Source organism: Piliocolobus tephrosceles, chromosome 6 (assembly GCF_002776525.5).
Source record: "Piliocolobus tephrosceles isolate RC106 chromosome 6, ASM277652v3, whole genome shotgun sequence".
NCBI classification, from domain to species: Eukaryota; Metazoa; Chordata; class Mammalia; order Primates; family Cercopithecidae; genus Piliocolobus; species Piliocolobus tephrosceles.
Window position 1 is genome coordinate 138,191,242 of NC_045439.1, and position 22,505 is coordinate 138,213,746.

The 22,505-nt window shown below is 45.6% G+C and overlaps 1 protein-coding gene and 1 pseudogene across 2 annotated transcripts; one reads left to right on the plus strand and one right to left on the minus strand.

Moving 5' to 3' along the window:
- Positions 1 to 397: 397 nt before the first annotated feature.
- Positions 398 to 18,725, minus strand: PDCD7 (programmed cell death 7). The gene is made up of 5 exons (XM_023220832.2): positions 17,707 to 18,725; positions 13,932 to 14,070; positions 3,833 to 4,069; positions 3,488 to 3,575; positions 398 to 1,430 (listed from the first exon to the last, which is right to left on the minus strand). The coding sequence occupies exons 1-5, from the start codon at positions 18,574 to 18,576 to the stop codon at positions 1,307 to 1,309; spliced, it is 1,458 nt and encodes a 485-aa protein (XP_023076600.1). The 5' UTR covers positions 18,577 to 18,725; the 3' UTR covers positions 398 to 1,306.
- LOC111548369 lies at positions 10,991 to 11,527 on the plus strand (annotated as a pseudogene). Its single transcript, XR_002733384.3, has one exon. The product of XR_002733384.3 is annotated as a 40S ribosomal protein S13 pseudogene (transcript).
- Positions 18,726 to 22,505: the final 3,780 nt, after the last annotated feature.

Below are 22,505 nucleotides of genomic sequence, written 5' to 3' on the forward strand. Positions count from 1 at the left end.
ATAATGTATAAATTAATGCAAATTAAACAACAGAAAAGGGACAAAGGCATTAGTATCTCGCACCCAAAAGCTTCCAACTACAGTACATAACATTATTTCCAAAATTGACGGTATCTTTACCAATCCAGATGTGGATTTTGCAGATAAAGTTTGGCATTTAAGATTCACATTCCTGTAACAAATGCCTGCTCAAGAAATTTGCATTTTTGAATGAAAATACGTTTCATCAATGTGAAAGTGTGTGTTAAGTGATTTGGAAGGCAAGAAATTGCCAGCAAAGGCACAAACTAAAAAATAAAATGATTTTTATTTAGTTTTTTGGAAATATAACAAAATAATCGGCAAAAACCAAATCAAAACAGAACCAAAAAAATGACATGTTATATGAGTGATCATCTCCAAGCACAACAGCATTTATTAATGAATATAAAAAATATATTTTATTATTTGTATTTGCTTTTCCCCCAGATTTGACTACATGGGTAGTTTTAGAAGCTTGAGTTCCTAAGATAATTCCACAGCTACACTGGCTCCTACAATGTGACTGAGTGAGGTTAGGGAAATATCCTTGGGGATTCTGAACAACTAGACCCTTAAAAGCTTAAAAATAACAGGTGCTTTCATTAGGATCCTTCTAACATGGAAAAAATACAGCCATTGTCCATGAAAACACAATCCAATTTGGGTACTCTTCAGGTTTTCTAAGTACCCCACCTGAATAATAAGACTAGGCCACCATATTTTCTGGCAACTCAGCCTAGTCATTGCCATCTTCCTAATTAGCAGCCTCCCAAGCTGCACTAAAACTGGGATTAACAAAACCGAAGATAACATGTTTTTGACCTTTCTTCCTAGAAGTCAAAGGGCTCTTCAGGTAGGAAAGGTCAGGAGGTTCTGCATCAAGCTTGCCTTCACACTCACTATTAGTGGAAGGGCTGTGAAATCTACCCATCGCACACCTGTATTCAGAGGGGTGTACTTACCCTTCAACACACAAGGAAGTTAGAGTAAATTAACAAGTCACTCTGGACCAAGCCCCTCAAAACAGAGGCAAATCTGGTGAACCAAGGTCATTCACTGCCTGTGGTAAAAACTTCAGTTCACCTAAGTCCTTTCTTGAAGAACCACATTAATCTGATTCAAGAGGCACCTCTGGCCAGCACAGAAGGAAAGCATAACTTCAGGGTAGGGAAATGCCACATGGAATTCAGACGTTGCAGTTTAGTCTGTAGCAAAAGATGGCACCATCGCTAATATTCAGAGCTGGAAAGAGCATTGGCTGGACCACACTCCTGGAGCATCCTTACTAACGCAGCTTAACAGCAGTTGCCCAGATGTCGTTGCTGGGGAGCGGGGGAAGGACCCATCCTTGGGGAACGAAGTTGCCTTTGGGATGATCGGATGGCACCAGGTACTGATCCCAATCATGCCTTAATAAGAACATTATAGAACAACTATTTATTTCTGTTTTATTTCAAATAAGATGTTCAGCAACTACATATTCTAAGACTTAGCTTTCAAATGACTGATATACTAACCTATTACAGAACTTGATTTCTAGTAATCAAGAAAATGACTACACTTCTTTTTTTTTTTTTTTTTTTTTTTTTTGAGACGGAGTCTGGCTCTGTCGCCCAGGCTGGAGTGCAGTGGCCGGATCTCAGCTCACTGCAAGCTCCGCCTCCCGGGTTTACGCCATTCTCCTGCCTCAGCCTCCCGAGTAGCTAGGACTACAGGCGCCCGCCACCTCGCCCGGCTAGTTTTTTTTTTTTTTTGTATTTTTTAGCAGAGACAAGGTTTCACCGTATTAGCCAGGGTGGTCTCGATCTCCTGACCTCGTGATCCGCCCATCTCAGCCTCCCTAAGTGCTGGGATTACAGGCTTGAGCCACCGCACCCGGCCTACATTTCTTAAATGTACACATAAAAGGAGGAAAAACGCTGAGGAACTTATAGCCTTATGGATAACCAAATAATAAAGTCAATCCTCATTATTTACAGATTCTGTTTTTGCATATGTGCCTACTAACTAAAATTTATTTGTAGCCCCCAAATCATCACTTGTAGCTCTTTCATGGATACTCGTAGACACACAGAGTGGCAAAAAAATCTGAGTCATGAAAATGAACTGTTCCCAGCTGAGATCAAAGAAGGCAATACTTACTCTGCCTTCTTGTTTTCAGCTCATACTATTAATATAAATGGGTTCTTTTCTCTATTTAGTGCCACATTTTCCATATTTTTGCGCTTTTTACTAACGACTTTACTGTTTAAAATGGCCCTAAGTGTAGTGTTCCTAATGGCAAGAAGGCTGTGATGTGCTTTGTGGAGAAAGTGTGTTAGGTAAGCTTCATTTAGGCATGAGGTAGAGTACTATTAGTCGTGAGTTCAATGTTAGTAAATCAACAACATATATTAAATAAGGTGTCTTTAACACAAACACACATACAACAAGGTATTCATCAGCTGACAAAAATATTGTGAGCAGAGGCTCCCAGGAATCTACCTAACCCTATGTTTCCGTTAGGAGTGATGTTCAGTAGTCTGAAATCAGTGTTTGCACTGACTTCAGAGAATATAGCTGTCATGAATAATGAGAATCAACTGTACTTATGTTTAAAAGCTAAAACTTGGATATTAGCAAAAAATAAACTTTTCTTAGAACATAAACTTGATATGCTAAAGAGCATTCTTTCATGAGAATCACAAACAGCTGAGGTTTTGGAAGGGACATCAGAGATCACTTAGTTCAGTGATTTTCAAATCACTCTTTGAAGACCCCTAGGCCTCAAGCAAATGTTTATGGGAGTCTAGAAACAACAAAGTGCTTCTAGGCAACAACAGATTTATAATGCCTCGGGAACCCATTCATTCCATTTATCTTACATACTGTTTCCTCAAAGACTGCATTTTGGAAGAGTGCTTCTGCTCAAGTTTGAAGTCCACAGTCTAGTCCACTGTCTTCATTTTATAGGTGAGGAAAGAGAGACCCAGAGAGCTGAAAACTCTGCCTAGCTCCTTAAGAGCTGCAGATTCAGATGTGCCTCCTTGTTCCCAAGTTTCTGGGCTTTGACCTGTAAGAGCTCAGAAGTCAGCATGGGTCTTAAACCGTCTCCACAGGCAAGTACAAAGTGGAGGGTTTCTTTTTCCTGGGTCTGGTTAGCACCCGAAGATAATTTGGAAAAGGAAACCAATGCTTTAAATCAATGTAACAGCTATAACATCTATAAAATAATACAGCAAGTCACAACCTGAGTTTGTTTCTTCACCTATAAAAATAGGGACATCAACTTCTCAAGGATTAATGAGGACTAAACAACATGTATGCAGCATCCTTGAATATGGAAACATTATAAACCCATAATTTTTTTTAAGTTCCCTATGGAACTTAAGAAAAAGACAGTAATAAACCTAAACAATGTAAGCACTTCTTCAAGTGCTTCTTGCTACCTAAGGGAAAGACAACATGGAGAGCCTGCCCCTCTGACCTGATCTGGATGAGTGCTGGTAGGGAGTGCTCAGCTTGGAGGTAATATTGTCGGAAAGGCTCCAAGAGGTGAGCAAGTGGGAACTCATCTGAAAGAGAAAAGCACAATACCATGTTATCATGCTTGATATCCACAATGTACTTCTCAAGGCAAGGTGGCTGAGCCTACGATTATGACACAATGAGCAAATGTGTTTCATCCATATCCATGAGTTCTATGACATAGAATTGCAAATCTGGAAGGTGTCATTTGCTGCCTACCACCTCTTAGCTTGAGTTCACCCATGATAAGAAGAGCTGTCAATCTAGTATTTTCATTTTCTCCACTGGTTATAGAGCAACATACCTGGATCCCCAAACAACTTGGACTCAATTTCACGTTTCTGAAGTAAAATTTTCTCTTTTTCTTTTCTTTGCTTCTTTTCTAATTCTCTTTTCCTCTCTTCCTCTTGTTCTCCTTCCAGCATAACTCTGAGGGCTCTCTCTTCAGCTTCATATAGTTCAGAGCGCTTTTTAATGAGTTTTCTCAGTCGCTGAAGATGATGCTCAAAAGTCTCATCTGCTGAGGCTGGAGGACAAACCCCTGGGCAGAAAGAACAAATTGGCATTTTATTTATTTATTTATTGAGACCAGGCCTCACTCTATCACCCAGGCTGGAGTATAAGTGGTGTGATGATAGCTCACTGCAACTTCAAACTCCTGGGCTCAAGCAATCCTCCCACCTTGGCTTCCCAAGTAGCTACAACTACAGGTGTGCACCACCATGCCTGGCTTTTTCTTTTTTCTTTTCTTTTTTTTTTTGAGACAGGGTCTCACTCTGTTGCCCAGGCTGGAGTGCAGTAGCATGATCACGACTCACTGCAGCCTCGACCTCCTGGGACAAAGAGATCTTCCCACCTCAGCCTCCCAAGTAGCTGGGACCACAGGCATGTGCCACCACATCTAGCCAATTTTTTTTTAATCTTTGCAGAGACAGGGTCTCCCTATTTTTCTCAACCTGGTCTTAAACTCCTGGTCAAGCAATCCTCCTGCCTTGGCCTCCCAAAGTGCTGGGATTACAGGCATGAGCCACTGTGCCTGGCCCTACCTACTAATTTGTAAAGTTTTTGTATGAGGTCTCACAAGGTCAGGAGATCAAGACCATCCTGGCTAACATGATGAAACCTGTCTCTACTAAAAATACAAAAAATTAGCCGGGCGTGGTGGCGGGTACCTGTAGTCCCAGCTACTCGGGAGGCTGAGGCAGGAGAATGGTGTGAATGCAGAAGGAGGTGGAGCTTGCAGTGAGCAGAGATTGCACCACTGCACTCCAACCTGGGTGACAGAATGATACTTTATCTCCCAAAAAAAAAAAAAGTTTTGTATGAGGTCTTGCTATGTTGCCCAGGCTAATCTCCAACTCCTGGACTCAAGCTATCTACCAGCTTGGCTTCCCAAAGTGAGCCACTGCATCCAGCCCAAATGGCCTTTTACACACTTTTTCTTATCACAAAAATCTGTGTTATAATGAGCAGGTTCAAAGTCCTACCTACAGTATGTATCAGTTAAAATTTGGAAATTTTACCCAATCTTTAAGGCTCAATTTGATGTTCTTGAGTATTCAATTACTCTGACCCTACCCTGACTTTCTCAACTCCTCCCTCTGGATCACACCACTTAATCTCTGACTTTATTTCTTTTCCTTTTTTTTTTTTGAGACTGAGTTTCACTCTTGTTGCCCAGGCTGGAGTGCAATGGTGCATCTCAGCTCACTGCAACCTCCGCCTCCTGGGTTCAAACAATTCTTCTGCCTCAGCCTCCCGAGTAGCTGGGATTACAGGCATGTGCCACCACACCTAGTTAATTTTTGTATTTTTAGTAGAGACAGGGTTTCTCCATGATGGTCAGGCCGGTCTCAAACTCCCAACCTCAGGTGATCCGGCCGCCTCGGCCTCCCAAAGCGCTGGGATTAAAGGCATGAGCCACCATACCTGGCCTCCACTTTGTTTACTTCTGATGGTCTTGATCCTCCACTTGAAACAGTGAGCTCACTAAAGGGAGGAACTTGTCTTAACTTCATTGTTTGTGAAATTCCCTCAGTATCACTCTGAGTGTGAATTTTGGGAGTGTACACTTGGATGGGGAGGAAGATACACTTAACCAACCACACTGACCTTGCAGTCTGCTGCTGACAGTAGGCTGACCAACTGTTTTGGTTTGCCCGCATGTAGCACTGGAAGCCCCATGTCCCAGTAAAACTGGGATGGTTATTATCCTGATTTAACTATGAGATCAGCTAACAGTATAGCCAACATATCTAAAGCCACAGCCGGGAAAATAGTCTGGTTATTAGGTGATATCAAAGAATTATTGCTAATTTTTTTGGTGTGACAATGGTATCATAGATGATGATGAATATTTATGTATTCTATTTTTGTACATGTGAAAAATTTTTCATAAAGTTTCATAAGAAAAAAAGATTTTAACTTAATGAATACTTGAGTGGACTGCAAATTCTGCACTCACTACCATAATTTCCCTACAATAGAAAAGCTGCTAGGTGAATCAATGTAGAGTGATGTGGGTGTGATCTATCCTGTCAGTCCTTTAAGATTTTAAAGGAGGCCGGGCGCGGTGGCTCAAGCCTGTAATCCCAGCACTTTGGGAGGCCGAGACGGGCGGATCACGAGGTCAGGAGATTGAGACCATCCTGGCTAACACGGTGAAACCCCATCTCTACTAAAAATGCAAAAAAATTAGCCGGGCGTGGCGGCGAGCGCTTGTAGTCCCAGCTACTTGGGAGGCTGAGGCAGGAGAATGGCGTGAACCCGGGAGGCGGAGCTTGCAGTGAGCCGAGATCGCACCACTGCACTCCAGCCTGGGCGACTGAGCGAGACTCTGTCTCAAAAAAAAAAAAAAAAAAAAGATTTTAAAGGAAAATACATTACCCATGCATTTTAGCAATACCAGATACAGGGCCAGGTATGGTGGCTCACACCTGTAAACCTAGCACTTTGGGAGACTGAGGCAAGCAGATTGCCTGAGCTCAGGAGTTCGAGACCAGCCTGACCAACATGGTGAAACCCCATATCCACTAAAAATACAAAAAAATTAGCCAGGCATGGTGGTGTATGCCTGTAGTTCCAGCTACTCAGGAGGCTACGCCAGAAGAATCGCCTGAAACCAGGAAGTGGAGGCTGCAGTGAGCCGAGAACATGCCACTGCACTCTGGCCTGGGTGACAGAGCGAGACTCTTATCTCCAAAAAAAAATTTAAAAAAAAGAATACCAGATAGAAGAAAGAAAGAAAGAAAAAACTCCTAATCCCATTACCACAATCAACCATTTTATACTTTCCCACGTTCTCTTCAGGTCTTTTTGTCCATGTATTAGCAACTTCATATAGTTCAACGTTATGTATATATGTAATTTCCACTTCTCCCTGTTGATTCTGTACATTCTTCTCCAATCTTCATAATTATTTAATGGCTGTATCCTATTTCATCAAATCAATGCACTAGAGTATACTTATCAAGTTCTATACTCCTGGACACCTAAAAGTTATTCCAAATATCCTGTTACATAGTGATACAATGAATATTCTTGGGCATGTTACTTTTTTCCTTCCTATGGATTTCTCTAAGAAAAATCCTTGGCCGGGCATGGTGGCTCATGCCTGTAATCCCAGCACTTTGGGAGGCAGAGGCGGGTGGATCACGAGGTCAGGAATTTGAGACCAGCCTGGCCAACATGGTGAAACCCTGTCTCTACTAAAAATACAAAAATCAGCCAGGCGTGGTGGCAGGTGCCTGTAATCCCAGCTACTCAGAAGGCTGAGACAGGAGAATCACTTGAAACCGAAGGCAGGGCTTGCAGTGAGCCGAGATCATGCCACAGCATTCCAGCCTGGGCAACAAGAGCAAAACTCCATCTCAAAAAAAAAAAAAAAAGAAAAGAAAAACTCTCAAGAGTGGAAATGTTTGTGAATACTTACTTTCAAGACTAACAAAATGTATTGTAAACTGCTTCCTAAAAAAGCTATACATTTGTTCAGTTACCTAACAATTGACACAGAGAAGATAATTAATAGATACTTCTTCAACGAATGAATGATTTTCAACAAGGTTTTTTTGTTTGTTTTGTTTTGTTTTGAGACGGAGTCTCGCTCTGTCACCAGACTGGAGTGCAGTGGCGTGATCTCGCCTCACTGCAACCTCTGACTCCTGGGTTCAAGCGATTCTGCCTCAGCCTCCCAAGTAGCTGGGATTACAGGCATGCACCACCATGCCCAACTAATTTTTGTATTTTTAGTAGACACAGGGTTTCACCATGTTGGCCAGGATACTCTCGATCTCTTGACCTCGTGAACCTCCCGCCTCGGCCTCCCAAAGTGCTGGGATTACAGGCAAGAGCCACCATGCCCAGCCCTTCAACAGGGTTTTAACAATTTATGCTGCAACTTGTGTTATACAATAGTGCCAGCTTTGAGCACTAAATTTTCAGTTTGGGCTGATAAATGGCATAAAATAATGGTTTCTCAAGGTTAGTAGTTCTGTTTCTTGTAAAGTTGTAATTTGGAGGTAGGATTCTCTCCTCCTTCAACCACTATAGCTAAGTGGTTGTGGAACTCACTCTCAAGGCTAACATTTCTCTAGATGATTTTCTCCTAACTGCTTTGCTTCAACAGGTTTCCATTCACTCATTCTCAACTACAGAAACACAACAACTCAAATTTATCTTCTAAGTTGCCAGGCGAATGTTTTTCAAGTATATACAAAATTCTTATACGCTGACAAATTTAAACTGTCACTCTGTTTTGCAATAATCTAATGGTTTTGTTTCATTTCTTTACCTTTACAGGTAGTAAATACTTTAGATTCTGTAAGCCACACAGTCTCTGTTGCAACTACTAAAATCTGTGTATGGCCAAATACACAGATACTCCATCATCCTATATTAGCCTAAAGACCCCATGAAGAGATGTGGGCTGCTAAGCCCGGGCCACCAACCCACATCTCTCTCGGCCCCTCATTGATCACTCCCTGGTCAACGTAACATATTCCCTCAGAAATGGCACTCCTCGGCAGGGAGTGGTGGCTCACACCGGTAATCCCAGCACTTTGGGAGGCCAAGGTGGGTGGATTACCTGAGGTCAGGAGTTTGAGACCAGCCTGACCAACACAGTGAAACCCCATCTCTACTAAAAAAAATACAAAAATTAGCTGGGTGTGGTGGCACATGCCTGTAATCTCAGCTACTCCGGAAGCTGAGGCAGGAGAATCGCTTGAACCCGGGAGGCGGAGGTTGCAGTGAGCCGAGATTCCACCACTGCACTCCAACCGGGGCAACAAGAGTGAAACTCCGTCTCAAAAAAAAAAAAAAAAAAAGAAAGAAAGAAAGAAAAAAAAAGGAATAGCACTCTTCACACAGTCTTCCTCCTGGCACCTTCTAGGTTCTCTCCACTTCTACCACTCACTGCCCTCCTAGTCCTGCAGCTCTTAGACACCAATGCCTTTGCCTCTATTCCCCTTTAGTCACATGCTTGCAGTCTTGTTCAGTCTTTGGTCCTTGGCATTATCAGAAAAAACTTTCTGCCTCTTCAATCTTAAACTTGATTATTTTCTTCCCCCACTACAACTTTCTCCCTTATAGTACTTTTAGTTCCTTCTCCCCAGAGACCCATTTGGCAGCTTCATCAAAACCTCCAGACCTGATGTATCAGATTCTATCCTTCTGCTACTCCTTTGCCACAAAACTCAGTCATCCCACAAAGCAAAACCCCAACAGCCCCATGCTCTGTGCTCACCTGCCAGCTACAGTACTACTGGAAGAGGTCATTTGATTGTGTGATCCATTGCCAATATATGTCAGCTGGACCCACAGCACCCCCTGCAACCATCTTCCACAAGTCTCTGGTTGGCTGTCACCCACTCCTCACAGCAGTTATTTCAAACCTTCAATGCTCTCCTAAAGCCCCACTTCTCTACTGGCGCTCAGCAAACCATTTACCCAGAGAAAAGCCAGCAGGCAGGAAATCCCTCAAATCTGTCCCTGCTTGCACTCATCTGCATCACTACCCATCTTCATCTCCTTCATTTTCATGCTTGTGTAAGATGGTTCCTTCTTCACTTAAGTTAATCCCTCCACCTGGGATGTGAATCATCCTACCTTCCATAGAACCTTGAGCCATCAACTATTCTTCCTGCTTCTCTCTGACCCTTCCCCTTCTACTTACTCCTCTCAGTAGTTTTAAAAATGCTTAAGATTTCCCCATGACCCGAAGACACATAACACCCCTCACCATCACCACTACCACACATATTGCCAGATACTGATTTTGCTCTTTCCTTTTCTTCACAGGCTATCTTTTAATAAGTTTAATTCTCTGTTTGCTTTTCTTGTATCATATTCATTCTCTAACCTATTGTAGTCTGGCTTCTACCCCCATCACTCCACTGAAATGCCCCTAGCATAGGTCACGAATGACCAGTTGGATACTAATTCCCACAGATGTTTCTTATTTCTTGATAATAAAAAGAATAATAATATGAAACACGTATATAGCATTTACTATGTGCCAGGACTGTTTTAAGTACTTTACACATATTTATTAATTTAATCCTTACAACACCCCATGGGTAGGTAATATCATTACTCCCTTTTTGCAGATGAGGAAACCAAGGTTCAGAGAAGTTCAAGTAACCTGTCCAAGTGTTTTAGTCCATTCTCACGCTGCCAATAAAGATATACTTGAAACTGGGTAATTTATAAAAGAGGTTTAATTCACTCACAGTTCCACATGGCTGGGGAGGCTTCACAACCATGGCGGAAGGTGAAGGAGGAGCAAAGTCGTATCTTACATGGTGACAGGCAAAGAGGGCGTGTGCAAGGGAACTCTCCTTTATAAATCCATCAGATCTCATGAGACTTATGATCACAAGAACAGAATGTGTCCTGTCCCCATGATTCAATTACCTCCCACCAGGTCCCTCCCACAACATGTGGGAATTATGGGAGCTACAATTCAAGATGAGATTTGGGTGGGGACACAGCTGAACCATATCACCAAGACTACACAATCTCTCTAAGCACTTGCCACTTTCCAGAAGGAAACAGGGAGTCTATCTTTTCCTCCCATCTCTCTGACCTCTTAGTCTCTTTTTTGCTCTCCTCATCTTCTACCTTGATTTTGACATTCCTTATGATTTTGTCTTTTTGGCCCTCATCTCATGCTGTACAATCTCCTTAAGGTCATTTTGACTCATGGCTACATGCTAATGAACTCTTATCCAGGATGTACCACACACACCTCAAACTCAACAGGTCCCCAACTGAACTTGTCAACCCCAAACCTGTTCCTCCTTTGTTTTCCTTCTTCATTAGAATAGTATCGGCCAGGCACAGTGGCTCACACCTGTAATCTACAACTTTGGGAGGCCAAGGTGGGAGAATCGCTTGAGCCCAGGAGTTCGAGACCAGCTTGGGCAACATGGCGAAACCCATTTAAAAATTAGCCAGGTGCTTTCGCTGTCTGACCACCGCCATCATGGGTCGCATGCATGCTCCCGGGAAGGGCCTGTCCCAGTCGGCTTTGCCCTATCGACACAGTGTCCCCACTTGGTTGAAGTTGACATCTGACGATGTGAAGGAGCAGATTTACAAACTGGCCAAGAAGGGCCTGACTCCTTCACAAATCGGTGTGATCCTGAGAGATTCACATGGTGTTGCACAAGTACGTTTTGTGACAGGCAATAAAATCTTAAGAATTCTTAAGTCTAAGTGACTTGCTCCTGATCTTCCTGAAGATCTCTACCATTTAATTAAGAAAGCAGTTGCTGTTCGAAAGCATCTTGAGAGGAACAGAAAGGATAAGGATGCTAAATTCCGTCTGACTCTGATAGAGAGCCGGATTCACCGTTTGGCTCGATATTATAAGACCAAGCGAGTCCTCCCTCCTAATTGGAAATATGAATCATCTACAGCCTCTGCCCTGGTCGCATAAATTTGTCTGTGTACTCAAGCAATAAAATGATTGTTTAACTAAAAAAAAAAAAAAAAAAAATTAGCCAGGTGTGGTGGTGTGCACCTGTAGTCCCTACTACTCAGGAGGCTGAGGAGGGAGGATTGCTTGTGCCTGGGAGTATAAGGCTGCAGTGAATTACGATTGCATCACTGCACTTCAGCCTAGGCGACAGTGTAAGACCCTGTCTTTAAAAAGAAAAAGAAAAAGGCCGGGCGCGGTGGCTCAAGCCTGTAATCCTAGCACTTTGGGAGGCCAAGACGGGCGGATTACAAGGTCAGGAGATTGAGACCACCCTGGCCAATACAGTGAAACCCCGTCTCTACTAAAGAATACAAAAAACTAGCCGGGCGACGAGGCGGGCGCCTGTAGTCCCAGCTACTTGGGAGGCGAAGGCAGGAGAATGGCGCAAACCTGGGAGGCGGAGCTTGCAGTGAGCTGAGATCGGGCCACCGCACTCCAGCCTGGGCGACAGAGCCAGACTCCGTCTCAAAAAAAAAAAAAAAAAGAAAAAAAAAGCTGTCTTCACTTATTCAGTAGGTGAGGCTAGAACCTGGAAGTCATTTCTTTTCCCTTTAGTTCCTGTACTCTGAGTTCCCTAAGTTATTTATTTATACGTACATGGGTATATACACACACATCCTTATTCATTATTTCTCAATTCTTTGACTTGAGAATTATTCACTAATAATTGTGAATTACTGAATTATTCACTATCACTTGAATTATTCACTATCTCTCAATTCTGCTACACTGACGTCGCTCAGCTTATGCTTCCATACTATCCGTGCCCAATAGCCTTACCAGTCTCTCTGCCCTTCTCTCTCTCTCCTGGACGCTCCAAAACTTTCTCTGCTCTACTAGCACTGATCTTTGCCATCATTTCATTAAAACTTTCAGTGGTTCCCCACAGCTTTAAGTGTGAGTGAGAACTCTACCATGGCCCATAAGACAATTTACAACGTGGTCCTGCTTAAACATCCAGTCTCGTCATTTAGCACTTAGTTGGAGGTGCACATATCTTGAAGAGAGAAGTTAGCTGCTCATTTTAAGTATGCATGCAACCAGCTGCTGCTTACCAAATCATTTTACACTCAAGTCAGTTAAAGCCACAAAGTCTGTTTGTTTCTATAGATCATGATTTTCCTAAAATGTCCTCCTGCTTTTGGACCAAACTAAGGAAGATTAATACTGGGAAATGCTGGTAAATTACTTGGCAGAAGTTTACTGAGCACTCACCTCATAGAGAATGGGAGGTGAGGGAATATTAAATAGCTCTCAGGTTTTGCTTTCTGGTGAAAAAGAGAGATGAGTAGACAAAGCAGATGCTAACTTCCCTCTGATTTACAAGCACCCTGAGAGTACCACAATGGAGACATCTGTTTCCAGACAATGGAGGTCTTCGTGTGAATTAGCCACTCTGAAGGCTAGTATGCAGAAGCCAATCACTTGGCTGGCAAATGAGCCTGAGTGAATACAAAATGGTCATATTCCAACACAACTTTCTTAAGGGTCTAAAAGAATCCCAGTTTTCATTTATATTTTAAACAACACAGGGGAAATCATTTGTTAGAGTGGCATTTGCTAATTTGTACACTCTCAAATACCTCTGGTGAATACCAAAGGCCTACAATCTACTAAATATATCAGCATGTGGTCCAAAGCGGGTGCAAGTGAGAAGCAACAGGAGGTTACTTCAGTCCAGATCAGGGAAGGATGAAGGATGCTGCACGTGTATTTGGTTTTGAATAGTGAGATCCTAAAATGGCGAAGATGGGACTGAGGGCCCTCCAGATGAACAGAATGACAACAGCTAAGATCCAGACAGGCAAATGGAAAGCACAACTGGGTAACTTCTAGAAAGCCAGCACGATTGGAACAAATTTCTGTGGAGAAGCTTGAACTGCCTGGCTATAGTGTCTGGTGCTTCCTCCAGAGGCAAGAAGAGACCAGTTACATGCAGGGAAGGTGGGGAAATCCACAGTCTGCAATCCCTGCCCTGTCCAACCATTCATACCTCTTCAAATAGAAATAATTCAGATTTAAAACGTATCTGAAGAAGCATGCCAAGTTTTCAACACTTTCTGGAGCACCCAGTAAGGGTGAAAAGCTTTCACTTTGGCACAAGGCAAAGTTGACTAGCCATGACAAGCCCACTCAGAAGAGTGTGGCCAGAAATGCCCGGGGTAGGAATAATAAGTCAACAGGAAGACAGTGCAGTGGGTTCCCACACTTGCCTCTCTTTTCCACCTGGGCTACCAAAGGCTAAACATCTTCTGAGGCTTCCTCCTTCAGAAGTTATGACTTACTGCTGACAAACCCAGCTACCCTACAAGGTGAAAATCATGAAGTTTCAAGTATTTTTCCCTCAATAATATTTGGGGTAGGAGGCACTAGAGTAAAGAAGGGGAAGGGAACAAGGAAAAAAATGCAAAGTCACAGTTACCTTTCCTTGCTGCCGCCTCTTTCCTCAATTTCCTCAATTTCTCCAAAGCCCGAAGAATGTCCACCATTCTTTTGGTATCTGCTTGTTTTTTCCTCACTTCAGATAGTACGCCATCAGCAGCTGCTTTGAGTTCCTGCTCCTGGAGGAGAAACAAAGCCCATGAGACCTTGTATTAGGAACAAACTTACAGCAGAGAATAGCTGCCCAGTGGTTAGATTTTAAAGGATCAGTTTCCAGGTTAAGAGAGACTCTACTGAATCTACATCCCAATTTCCTAGGCTTTGCACAACTCCTCTCTAGCTAAGAGGTTATCCCCCTCCACTGATGGTACAACCTTCATCTTAAAGAGGAACCTCTCCTCTCTGTATCTTCCACATAGCACTGGTTTTGTTTCTTCCTCAGTGTTTCTCAAAGTGCAGTGCAGGGAGCAGGTGTCCAACTTACCTTGTTAAGCTTAGACTCTTATTAAAAATGCAGACTCCCTAGACTTGAAGATTCAGATTCCCAGGGAGGATAAGGAATGTGGCTGGAAAGGCTGAGACCTCTACAAAGGTCTCAGTGACAACCTATGTTTGTGCTCCACTGCTCTGAAGTTCCAAGAATCTCTTCCACGTGACAGCTTTTCAAATATCAAAGATTGCTATCCTACTCTTGACTTAGTTCACATACAGACTAAACAACCCCAGTTCCTCAAGCCACTCCTCATTAAGACTCTGTCTCCAATATCCTCATCATGGAAGCTGGGCATAATGGCTTGTTTCCCTAGCTATTCCTACTCAGGAGGCTAAGGCGAGAGGATCACTTTGAGACCAGTTCAAAGCTACAGACTATGACAAACCCACTACACTCCAGCCTGGGCAACAGAATGAAACTTTGTATTTTTTTTGAGACAGGGTCTCATTCTATTGCCCAGGCTGGAGCGCAGTAGTGTGATTACAGCATCACCATGCCCAGTTAATTGTTGTTTTTTGTAGAGACGAGGTTTCTCTATTTTGCCCAGGCTGGTCTGGAACTCCTGGGCTCAAGTAATCTGCCTGCCTCAGCCTCCCAAAATGCTAGGATTATAGGAGTGAGCCACCGCACCTGACCCCAACCCTTTTTTTTTTTTGAGATGGAGTCTGTCTGTCGTCCAGGTTGGAGTGCAATGGCGCGATCTTGGCTCACTGCAACCTCTGCCTCCTGGGTTCAAGCGATTCCCTGCCTCAGCCTCCCAAGTAGCTAGGATTACAGGCACCCGCCACCATACCCTGCTAATTTTTTGTATTTTTAGTATAGACAGGGTTTCACCATGTTGGCTAGGCTGGTCTCCAACTCCTGACCTCAGGTGATCCATCCACCTTGGCTTCCCAAAGTGCTGGGATTACAGGCGTGAGCCACCACGCCCCGCCCTAACCCTGTCTCTTTAAAAAATAAAATAAATAAAATAAAAAATCCCCACCGTGGGTGGTGGAGAGAATCCTCCTGCCTAAAGTGCTCTCCCCCATCTGTCAAATAAGTGCCTGTAATTCCACCACTACAGCCAACACCAAGCTGTTTCACTTCTCCGTTTGGATTACTCTGTTTCCATGGAACTGCATCTATTACCTTCACCTGGTTGATTTTTCCTTTAAGACTCAGCTTATAGCCAGGAGTGGTGGGTGTATGCCTGTAATCCCAGCTACTCAGAAAGCTGAGGCAGGATAATCACTTGAACCTGGGAGGCGGAGATTGCAGTGAGCCGAGACCACACTACTGCACTCCAGTCCGGGCAACAGTGCGAGACTCTGTCTCAAAAAAAAAAAAAAAAAAAAAAGCCTCAGCTTACGTGTCATTACATCATTTGGGAAGCATTCCCTCAGTAAATTAGATGTCCCTTCTTGGGCTTTTACAGCACCTACAGTTGAATTCCTAACACACACCACGCTATACTGACATGATCTCCCACAGATCTCTAAGCCAGGGGTCAACAAACCCCAGGCCACGGATGGGAACCAGTCCATGGCCTGTTAGGAACCAGATCACACAGCAAAAGATGAGGCAAGTGAGCAAGTAAAGTTTCATCTCTATTTACAGCCACTCCCCCATTGCTTGTATTATCACTTGAGCTCCGCCTCCTGTCAGATCAGCAACGGGAGCATTAGATTCTCATAGCAGCACAAAAAAGTGAACTGCGCATGGGAGGGATCTAGGTTGTGGGCTCCTTATGGAGAATCTAAAACCTGATGATCTGTCACTGTATCCTATCACTCCCAGATGTGACTGTCTAGTTGGAGGAAAACAAGCTCAGGGCTCCCACTGTTTCTACATTATGGTGAGTTGTATAATTATTTCATTATGTATTACAATGTAATAATAATAGAAATAATGAGGAGGGAAGGGAAACCCAGAGGCACTCAAAGGTAATGAAAATGCCTTAGATGGCTGGGTGCAGTGGCTCATGCCTATAATCCCAGCACTTTGGGAGGCAGAGGCAGGTGGATCACCTGAGGTCAGGAGTTCAAGACCAGTCTGACCAACATGGAGAAACCCTGTCTCTACTAAAAATATACAATTAGCTGGGGTGTAGTGGCGCATGCCTGTAAGTCTAGCTACTCAGGAGGCTGAGGCAGGAGAATCGCTTGAACACAGGAGGTGGAGGTTGTGGTGAGCCTAGATTGTGCCACTGCACTCCAGCCTGGGCAACAAGAGCAAAACTCCGTCTCAAAAAAATAAAAAAATAAAAAATTTAAAAAAAGAAAATGCCTTAGAGAACTATCTGAACAATTTCCAGTTTTACCCTGGCCCTAAAGAGGCTGAGATCAACACGCTTTGGAATTAGACAACTTGGGATCAAATATGGGAAACTGCCACAAACTGGTTGTGTGACTGTTGGCAAGTTAACCTCTCTATGCCTCAACTTCCTAACCTGTAAAATTAGCATAATACTTCCTAATTCTCAAGGCTGTTATAAAGATTCAAGATCTGGTATATGTAATGACCTTAGCACAGCTCCTAGTATATATAGTAAATGCTCCGAAACACTACTGCTGAACCTGGGGATACATGGTTTGAAACTTGTAAACAAAGGAATCCTCGGGGAATCACTACTGCCCCATCAGCTAATTGGAGTATATATATTCCTTAAGGTAGGGTCCCGAAGCTCTCTTTTTATTTATTTATTTTTTGAGACAGTCTTGCTCTGTCGCCCAGGCTGGAGTGCAGTGGTGTGATCTTGGCTTACTGCAACCTCCACCTCCCGAGTTCAAGCGATTCTCCTGTCTCGGCCTCCCGAGTAGCTGGGATTTCAGGCGCCCGCTACCAGGCATGGCTAATTTTTATATTTTTAGTAGAGACGGGGTTTCACCATCTTGGCCAGGCTGGCCTTGAACTCCTGACCTCGTGATCCACCCGCCTCAGCCTCCCAAAGTGCTGGGATTACAGGCGTGGGCCACCGCGCCCGGCCTATATTTTGTATTCTTAAAATCACCTAGGGCAGCACAAGACACAAGGAAGTAGACACTGGTTTTGAAAGTAAGTGGACAATGTTGGAGCAGGATAGAGGAGACCCGTCATTCGTGCAATGCCACTGTGTAATCCTATACTTTGTGTTTACAGGACTTTACAGTGCACCTGGAACTTCTGTCTACATCATTAACACAAAATTAACATGGTGGTATCAGGTGGGAAGGTTAGCTGTCGCTTCATTTTGCGCGTAAGAACAGAGGCTTAGCTCCGGGAAATGGAAGTTTAAAGCCTCCTGGTGCTCCAGGTTCCAACTACCACCACTCCTACCCCCATCCGCGGCCGCTGCTCTCACCCGCTTCTTCTCCTCCACCTCCTGCACACACTTCACCCTCCAGCGGTCAATCTCCTGCTCGCGTTCCACTGCCCGCGCGGCCTCTGCCTCCCGCTCGGCCTCGCGTTCCCGGGCCCTCTCGCGAAGCCGCAGCCGGCGGCGCCGGACTCTCTCCAGCCTCCTCCGCGCCTCGCCCACATAGGCAGCCTGGGTCAACGGCTGTAGCCGCTCGGCCAGTTCCGCGCGCAGCGGTATGGCCTGGGAATACAACAAGGCCCAGGCCGCGCCGTCGGCTTCGGCCTCGCGCAGGGTCTGGCTCAGGCCGCGCAGCCGTCGCACCAGGCGCAGAGCCCCGCGCAATCGCGCTCGCACTTCGCCAAGGCTGGGCCCAGCGTGCGTGCGCTGGGGCACCGGACAGCCCGCCCGCCGCGGGGTCCCGAACACCGCCTCCAGCCACTGCCGGTCGCGCAGGCGCTGGAGGGCCGCATCCCCGAGCACGTCGGCCGGCGGCGGCGGCGCCTCAGGCCAGCGCGGGCTCCAAGGCGGCCCCGGGCCGGGAGGCGGCGGCCGCGGTCGCTCGCCGGTGTCAGTCCCCGGGAAGGGCCGGCACTGGGGCGGCGGAGGAGGCAGCGGCGGTGGTGGCAACGGGTAGAAGGAGCCAGCGCCGCCACCGCCGCGGGAGGCTTCCGCGGAAGCTCGGGGCTGCAGAGCCAGCGGAGGCTGAAGGAAGGGGGTGGAGGTCCCCGGAAAAGGGCCGGGCCGCTGGGGGAGAGGAGGCGGGAAAGCCGGGGAGGGCAGCGACGGTGGCGGACAGCCGAAAGGAGCAGGAGGCGGCGGCTGCGGGGGCGGCGGGCCTGGGCGACCCTGGCCGAAAAAGGGTGGCAGAGCCATGTTTTCGACGGAGATGCTTTGAGAAGTGACAGGAATCTGAGTGGTTCCTCAAGAGAACCTTCCGGCGGAAGTGACGTCGTTACGACGCGCGGCGCCTGTAGACTTGTCCCTCCGGAAGGCTTCTTGCTTAAGTGGGCAGTGGCTAAACCTTCGGTGGTTCAGTGCATAAATACTGTTCTTATTGAGGATCGTAGGTGCTAGAGCTATCCGCTCCGCATACAGTGAGACTGAGAGATACAGATCTTCTCTTCATGGAACTACTTGCCTAGTATAACATACTAATCAATCATGGTGAGTATCTTCGAGAAGTTGGAGGTTATCCTGAGGAACTGCAGTTGCAGCTGAGATCTGGAAGATAAATAAATAGAAAAAAAGAGGGAAGCACAGTGCAGATGGGAACATGTGCAAAGGCCCTAGTAGACAATAGATTTTTCTTTGAAAAATGAACTATTTTTACCTTTCTCCTTTCCCCCCACTTCCGACTTAGCTCTTTAGGAATGCAATTATAGGGTGGGCGCTGTGGCTCACGCCTGTAATCCCAGCACTTTGGGAGGCCGAGGCAGGCAGGATCGCTTGAGAACTGGAGTTTGAGACCAGTCTGGGCAAGATAGCGAAACCCTGTCTCTACTAAAAATATAAAAAAGTAGCCGGGCATGGTAGCGTGCGCCTGTAGTCCCAGCCACTGGGGAGGCAGAGGTGGGAGGATCACAGCCCTGGGAGGTAAAGACTGCAATGAGCCACGATAGCGCCACTGCACTCCACCCTGGGCGACAGAGTGACACCTGTCTCAAAAAAAAAAAAAAAAAAAGGAATCCGGTTAACCTTTACCTTCTCTCCACCAGACACTGTCTACACTGTAAGCTTATCTAATGTGTTTGCTTATGAGTTCCCAAGACGGAAGCTTAAACCAGGCACCTCTGGAACTTTCCCATACCAAGGGGTTGCCTGGGGACAATTGTCAATTTACAACCTAGCTCTGTCCCCCGCCCCCCGCCTTCGCCCCAGCCTTCATGGTGCCAACCAGATCACGGATGGATACATAGGAGCAAGTCCCATAGTCCCAGCACCTCCTCGGTTCCCCCCCCACCCCCGCCAACCCCCTTACATGCCATCCAGGTCAACCAAGTCCTGTGCCCCCCACCCTCTTTTTTTGAGACAGAGTCCCTCTGCCACCCAGGCTGGAGTGCAATGATGCAATCTTCACTCACTGCAACCACTGCATCATGAGTTCAAGTTATTCTCGGTGCCTCAGCCTCCCTAATTGCTGGGATTACAGGCCCCCGCTGCCACACCCGACTAATTTTTATATTTTTAGTGATTTTGTATTTTTAGTAGAGATGGGGTTTCACAGTGTTGGTCAGGCTGGTCTCAAGCTCCTGGCTTCAGGTGATCTGCCCACTCCCGCCCCCCAAAGTGCTGGGGTTACAGGTGTGAGCCACTGTGCCTGGCCCCAAGTCCCCTTTTAAGCCTTCACTTTCTGTTGAGAAAGCTGAAGTGGTTTCCTTAAGGCAGGAGACTGTACTGCTTCTCAGCCAAGCTCTGGAATAGTCTTTTTTTTTAGATGGAGCTTTGCTCTTGTCATCCAGGCTGGAGTGCAGGGGCGCTATCTCAGCCCACTGCAACCTCTGCCTCCCAGGTTCGAGCAGTTCTCTTGCCTCAGCCTCCCAAGTAGCTGGAATTACAGGCGCACACCACCATGCCTGGCTAATTTTTGTATTTTTAGTAGAGACAGAGTTTCACAGCGTTGGCTAGGCTGGTCTTAAACTCCTTACCTCAGGTGATCCATCCACCTTGGCCTCCCAAAGTGCTGGGGTTACAGGCATGAGCCACCGCACCTGGCCAGTCACATTTTCGTTTGTTTGAGACAGTCTCCCTCTGTTGCCCAGACTGGAGTGCAATGACGGGATCTCCGCTCACTGCAAGCTCTGCCTCCTGGGTTCATGCCATTCTGCTGCCTCAGCCTCCAGAGTAGCTGGGACTACAGGCACCCACCACCACGACCGGCTAATTTTTTTGTATTTTTAGTAGAGACGGTGTTTCACCATGTTAGTCAGGATGGTCTTGATCACCTGACCTCATGATTCGCCCACCTCGGCCTCCCAAAGTGCTGGGATTATAGTCGTGAGCCACCGCACCTGTGGCCAGTCACTTTCTTTTTGCCCCTCTCGTGCTTATTATTTGAATTTGCAAGCTACAGGGGACTGGACCTGCCTTAGGTTACAGGACTGTGTCTAGCGGGAAGACTGATACAATGCCTGTTTTGGCCTGTAATCCCAGCACTTTGGGAGGCCGAGGTGGGTGGATTGCCTGAGCTCAGGAGTTCAAGGCCAGTCTGGGCAATATGGTGAATCCGTCTCTACTAAAATACAAAACTTAGCCAGGCGTGGTGGCGCGTGCCTGTAATCCCAGCTACTAGGGAGGCTGAGGCAGGAGAATTGCTTGAACCCAGGTGGTAGAGGTTGCAGTGAGCTGAGATCACACCACTGCACTCTGGGTGACACAGTGAGACCTTGTCTCCAAAAAAAAAAAAAAAAAAATGCCAGTTATGGAACTCTGAGAGGAGTCTGGTGATCCTGTGGAAGTGAAGTCCTAATGTCTGGGGTCTCATATCTTATGAACAATGGGAAACAATTGGTTTTAAACAAGGGGTAAAGAGAAGGCTGTGCCACATGATTAGATTTTTTTAATTAAACTATTTTGAGACAATTGTAGATTCGTATGGAATATGAGAAGTAGTAATACAGGGAGATTCTGTGTACCCTTTACCCAGTTTCCCCTAATGGTGACATCTTGTAAAACTGTAGTACAAAATTGTCAGAGGTGTTTGAACCAGAGCGACTCCCTCTTGAGTGAGGGCTAGGAAAGGTGAAGCTGGGACTTGCTTGGCTGCATTTCCAGGAAGTTAGGTATTCCTAGCCTCTAGATGTTTATGGTTAAGGGAACAGGCTAATAACATTTACTAAACAAACCCATACTTAGGAGTGTCCTGATACCCCAATATTTTGAGAATAGAAGCGTTCCTAATTTTGCTTTAAAGCATTCCTAATTTTGCTTTAAAGATAGTAATACTGATTCTTGCAAAATATAGTAATTTCAAAAATTAGGCCGGGCGCTGTTGCTCATGCCTGTAATCCCAGCACTTTGGGAGGCTGAGGCAGGCAGATCACGAGGTCAGGAGATCGAGATCATCCTGGCTAACACAGTGAAACACCATCTCTACTAAACAAAAATACAAAAAATTAGCCAGGTGTGGTGGTGGGCACCTGTAGTCCCAGCTACTCAGGAGGCTGAGGCAGGAGAATGACGTGAACCTGGGAGGCAGAGCTTGCAGTGAGCCAAGATCGTGCCACTGCACTCCAGCCTGGACAATAGAGCGAGACTCTGTCTCAAAAAAAAAAAAAAAAGATTAATCCTTTATCACAAACCCTTGTGGCAGAACACGTATGCCCATCATCTTTTTTTATCCTATATGTAAACAAGCATTGTACCTAGGTCCTCCTCTTACTTTCGGGAACACCCTACTGTCTATGGAGTAGATATTCTTTCACCACTTTACTTTCTTAATAAATTTGCTTTTACTTTGTACTGTGGACTTGCCCTGAAATCTTTCTTGCGCAAGATCCAAGGACCTTCTGTATTAGCCTGTTTTCATGCTGCTAATAAAGACATACCTGAGACTGGGTAATTTATACAGGAAAAAGGTTTAATGGATTTACACTTCCACATGGCTGAGGAGTCCTCACAATCATTGGGAATGCTGGGGTTACAGGTGTGAGCCAGTGTACCACCCCCAGACTTCATTTCTTGACTTCTATGCACCCACAGGCTCAACATCACGTGGAAACTGTCAAGGCTTGGGCCTTGCACCCTCTGAAGCCACAGCTCAAGCTGTACCTTTGTCCCTTTTAGTCATGACTGGAGTGGCTGGG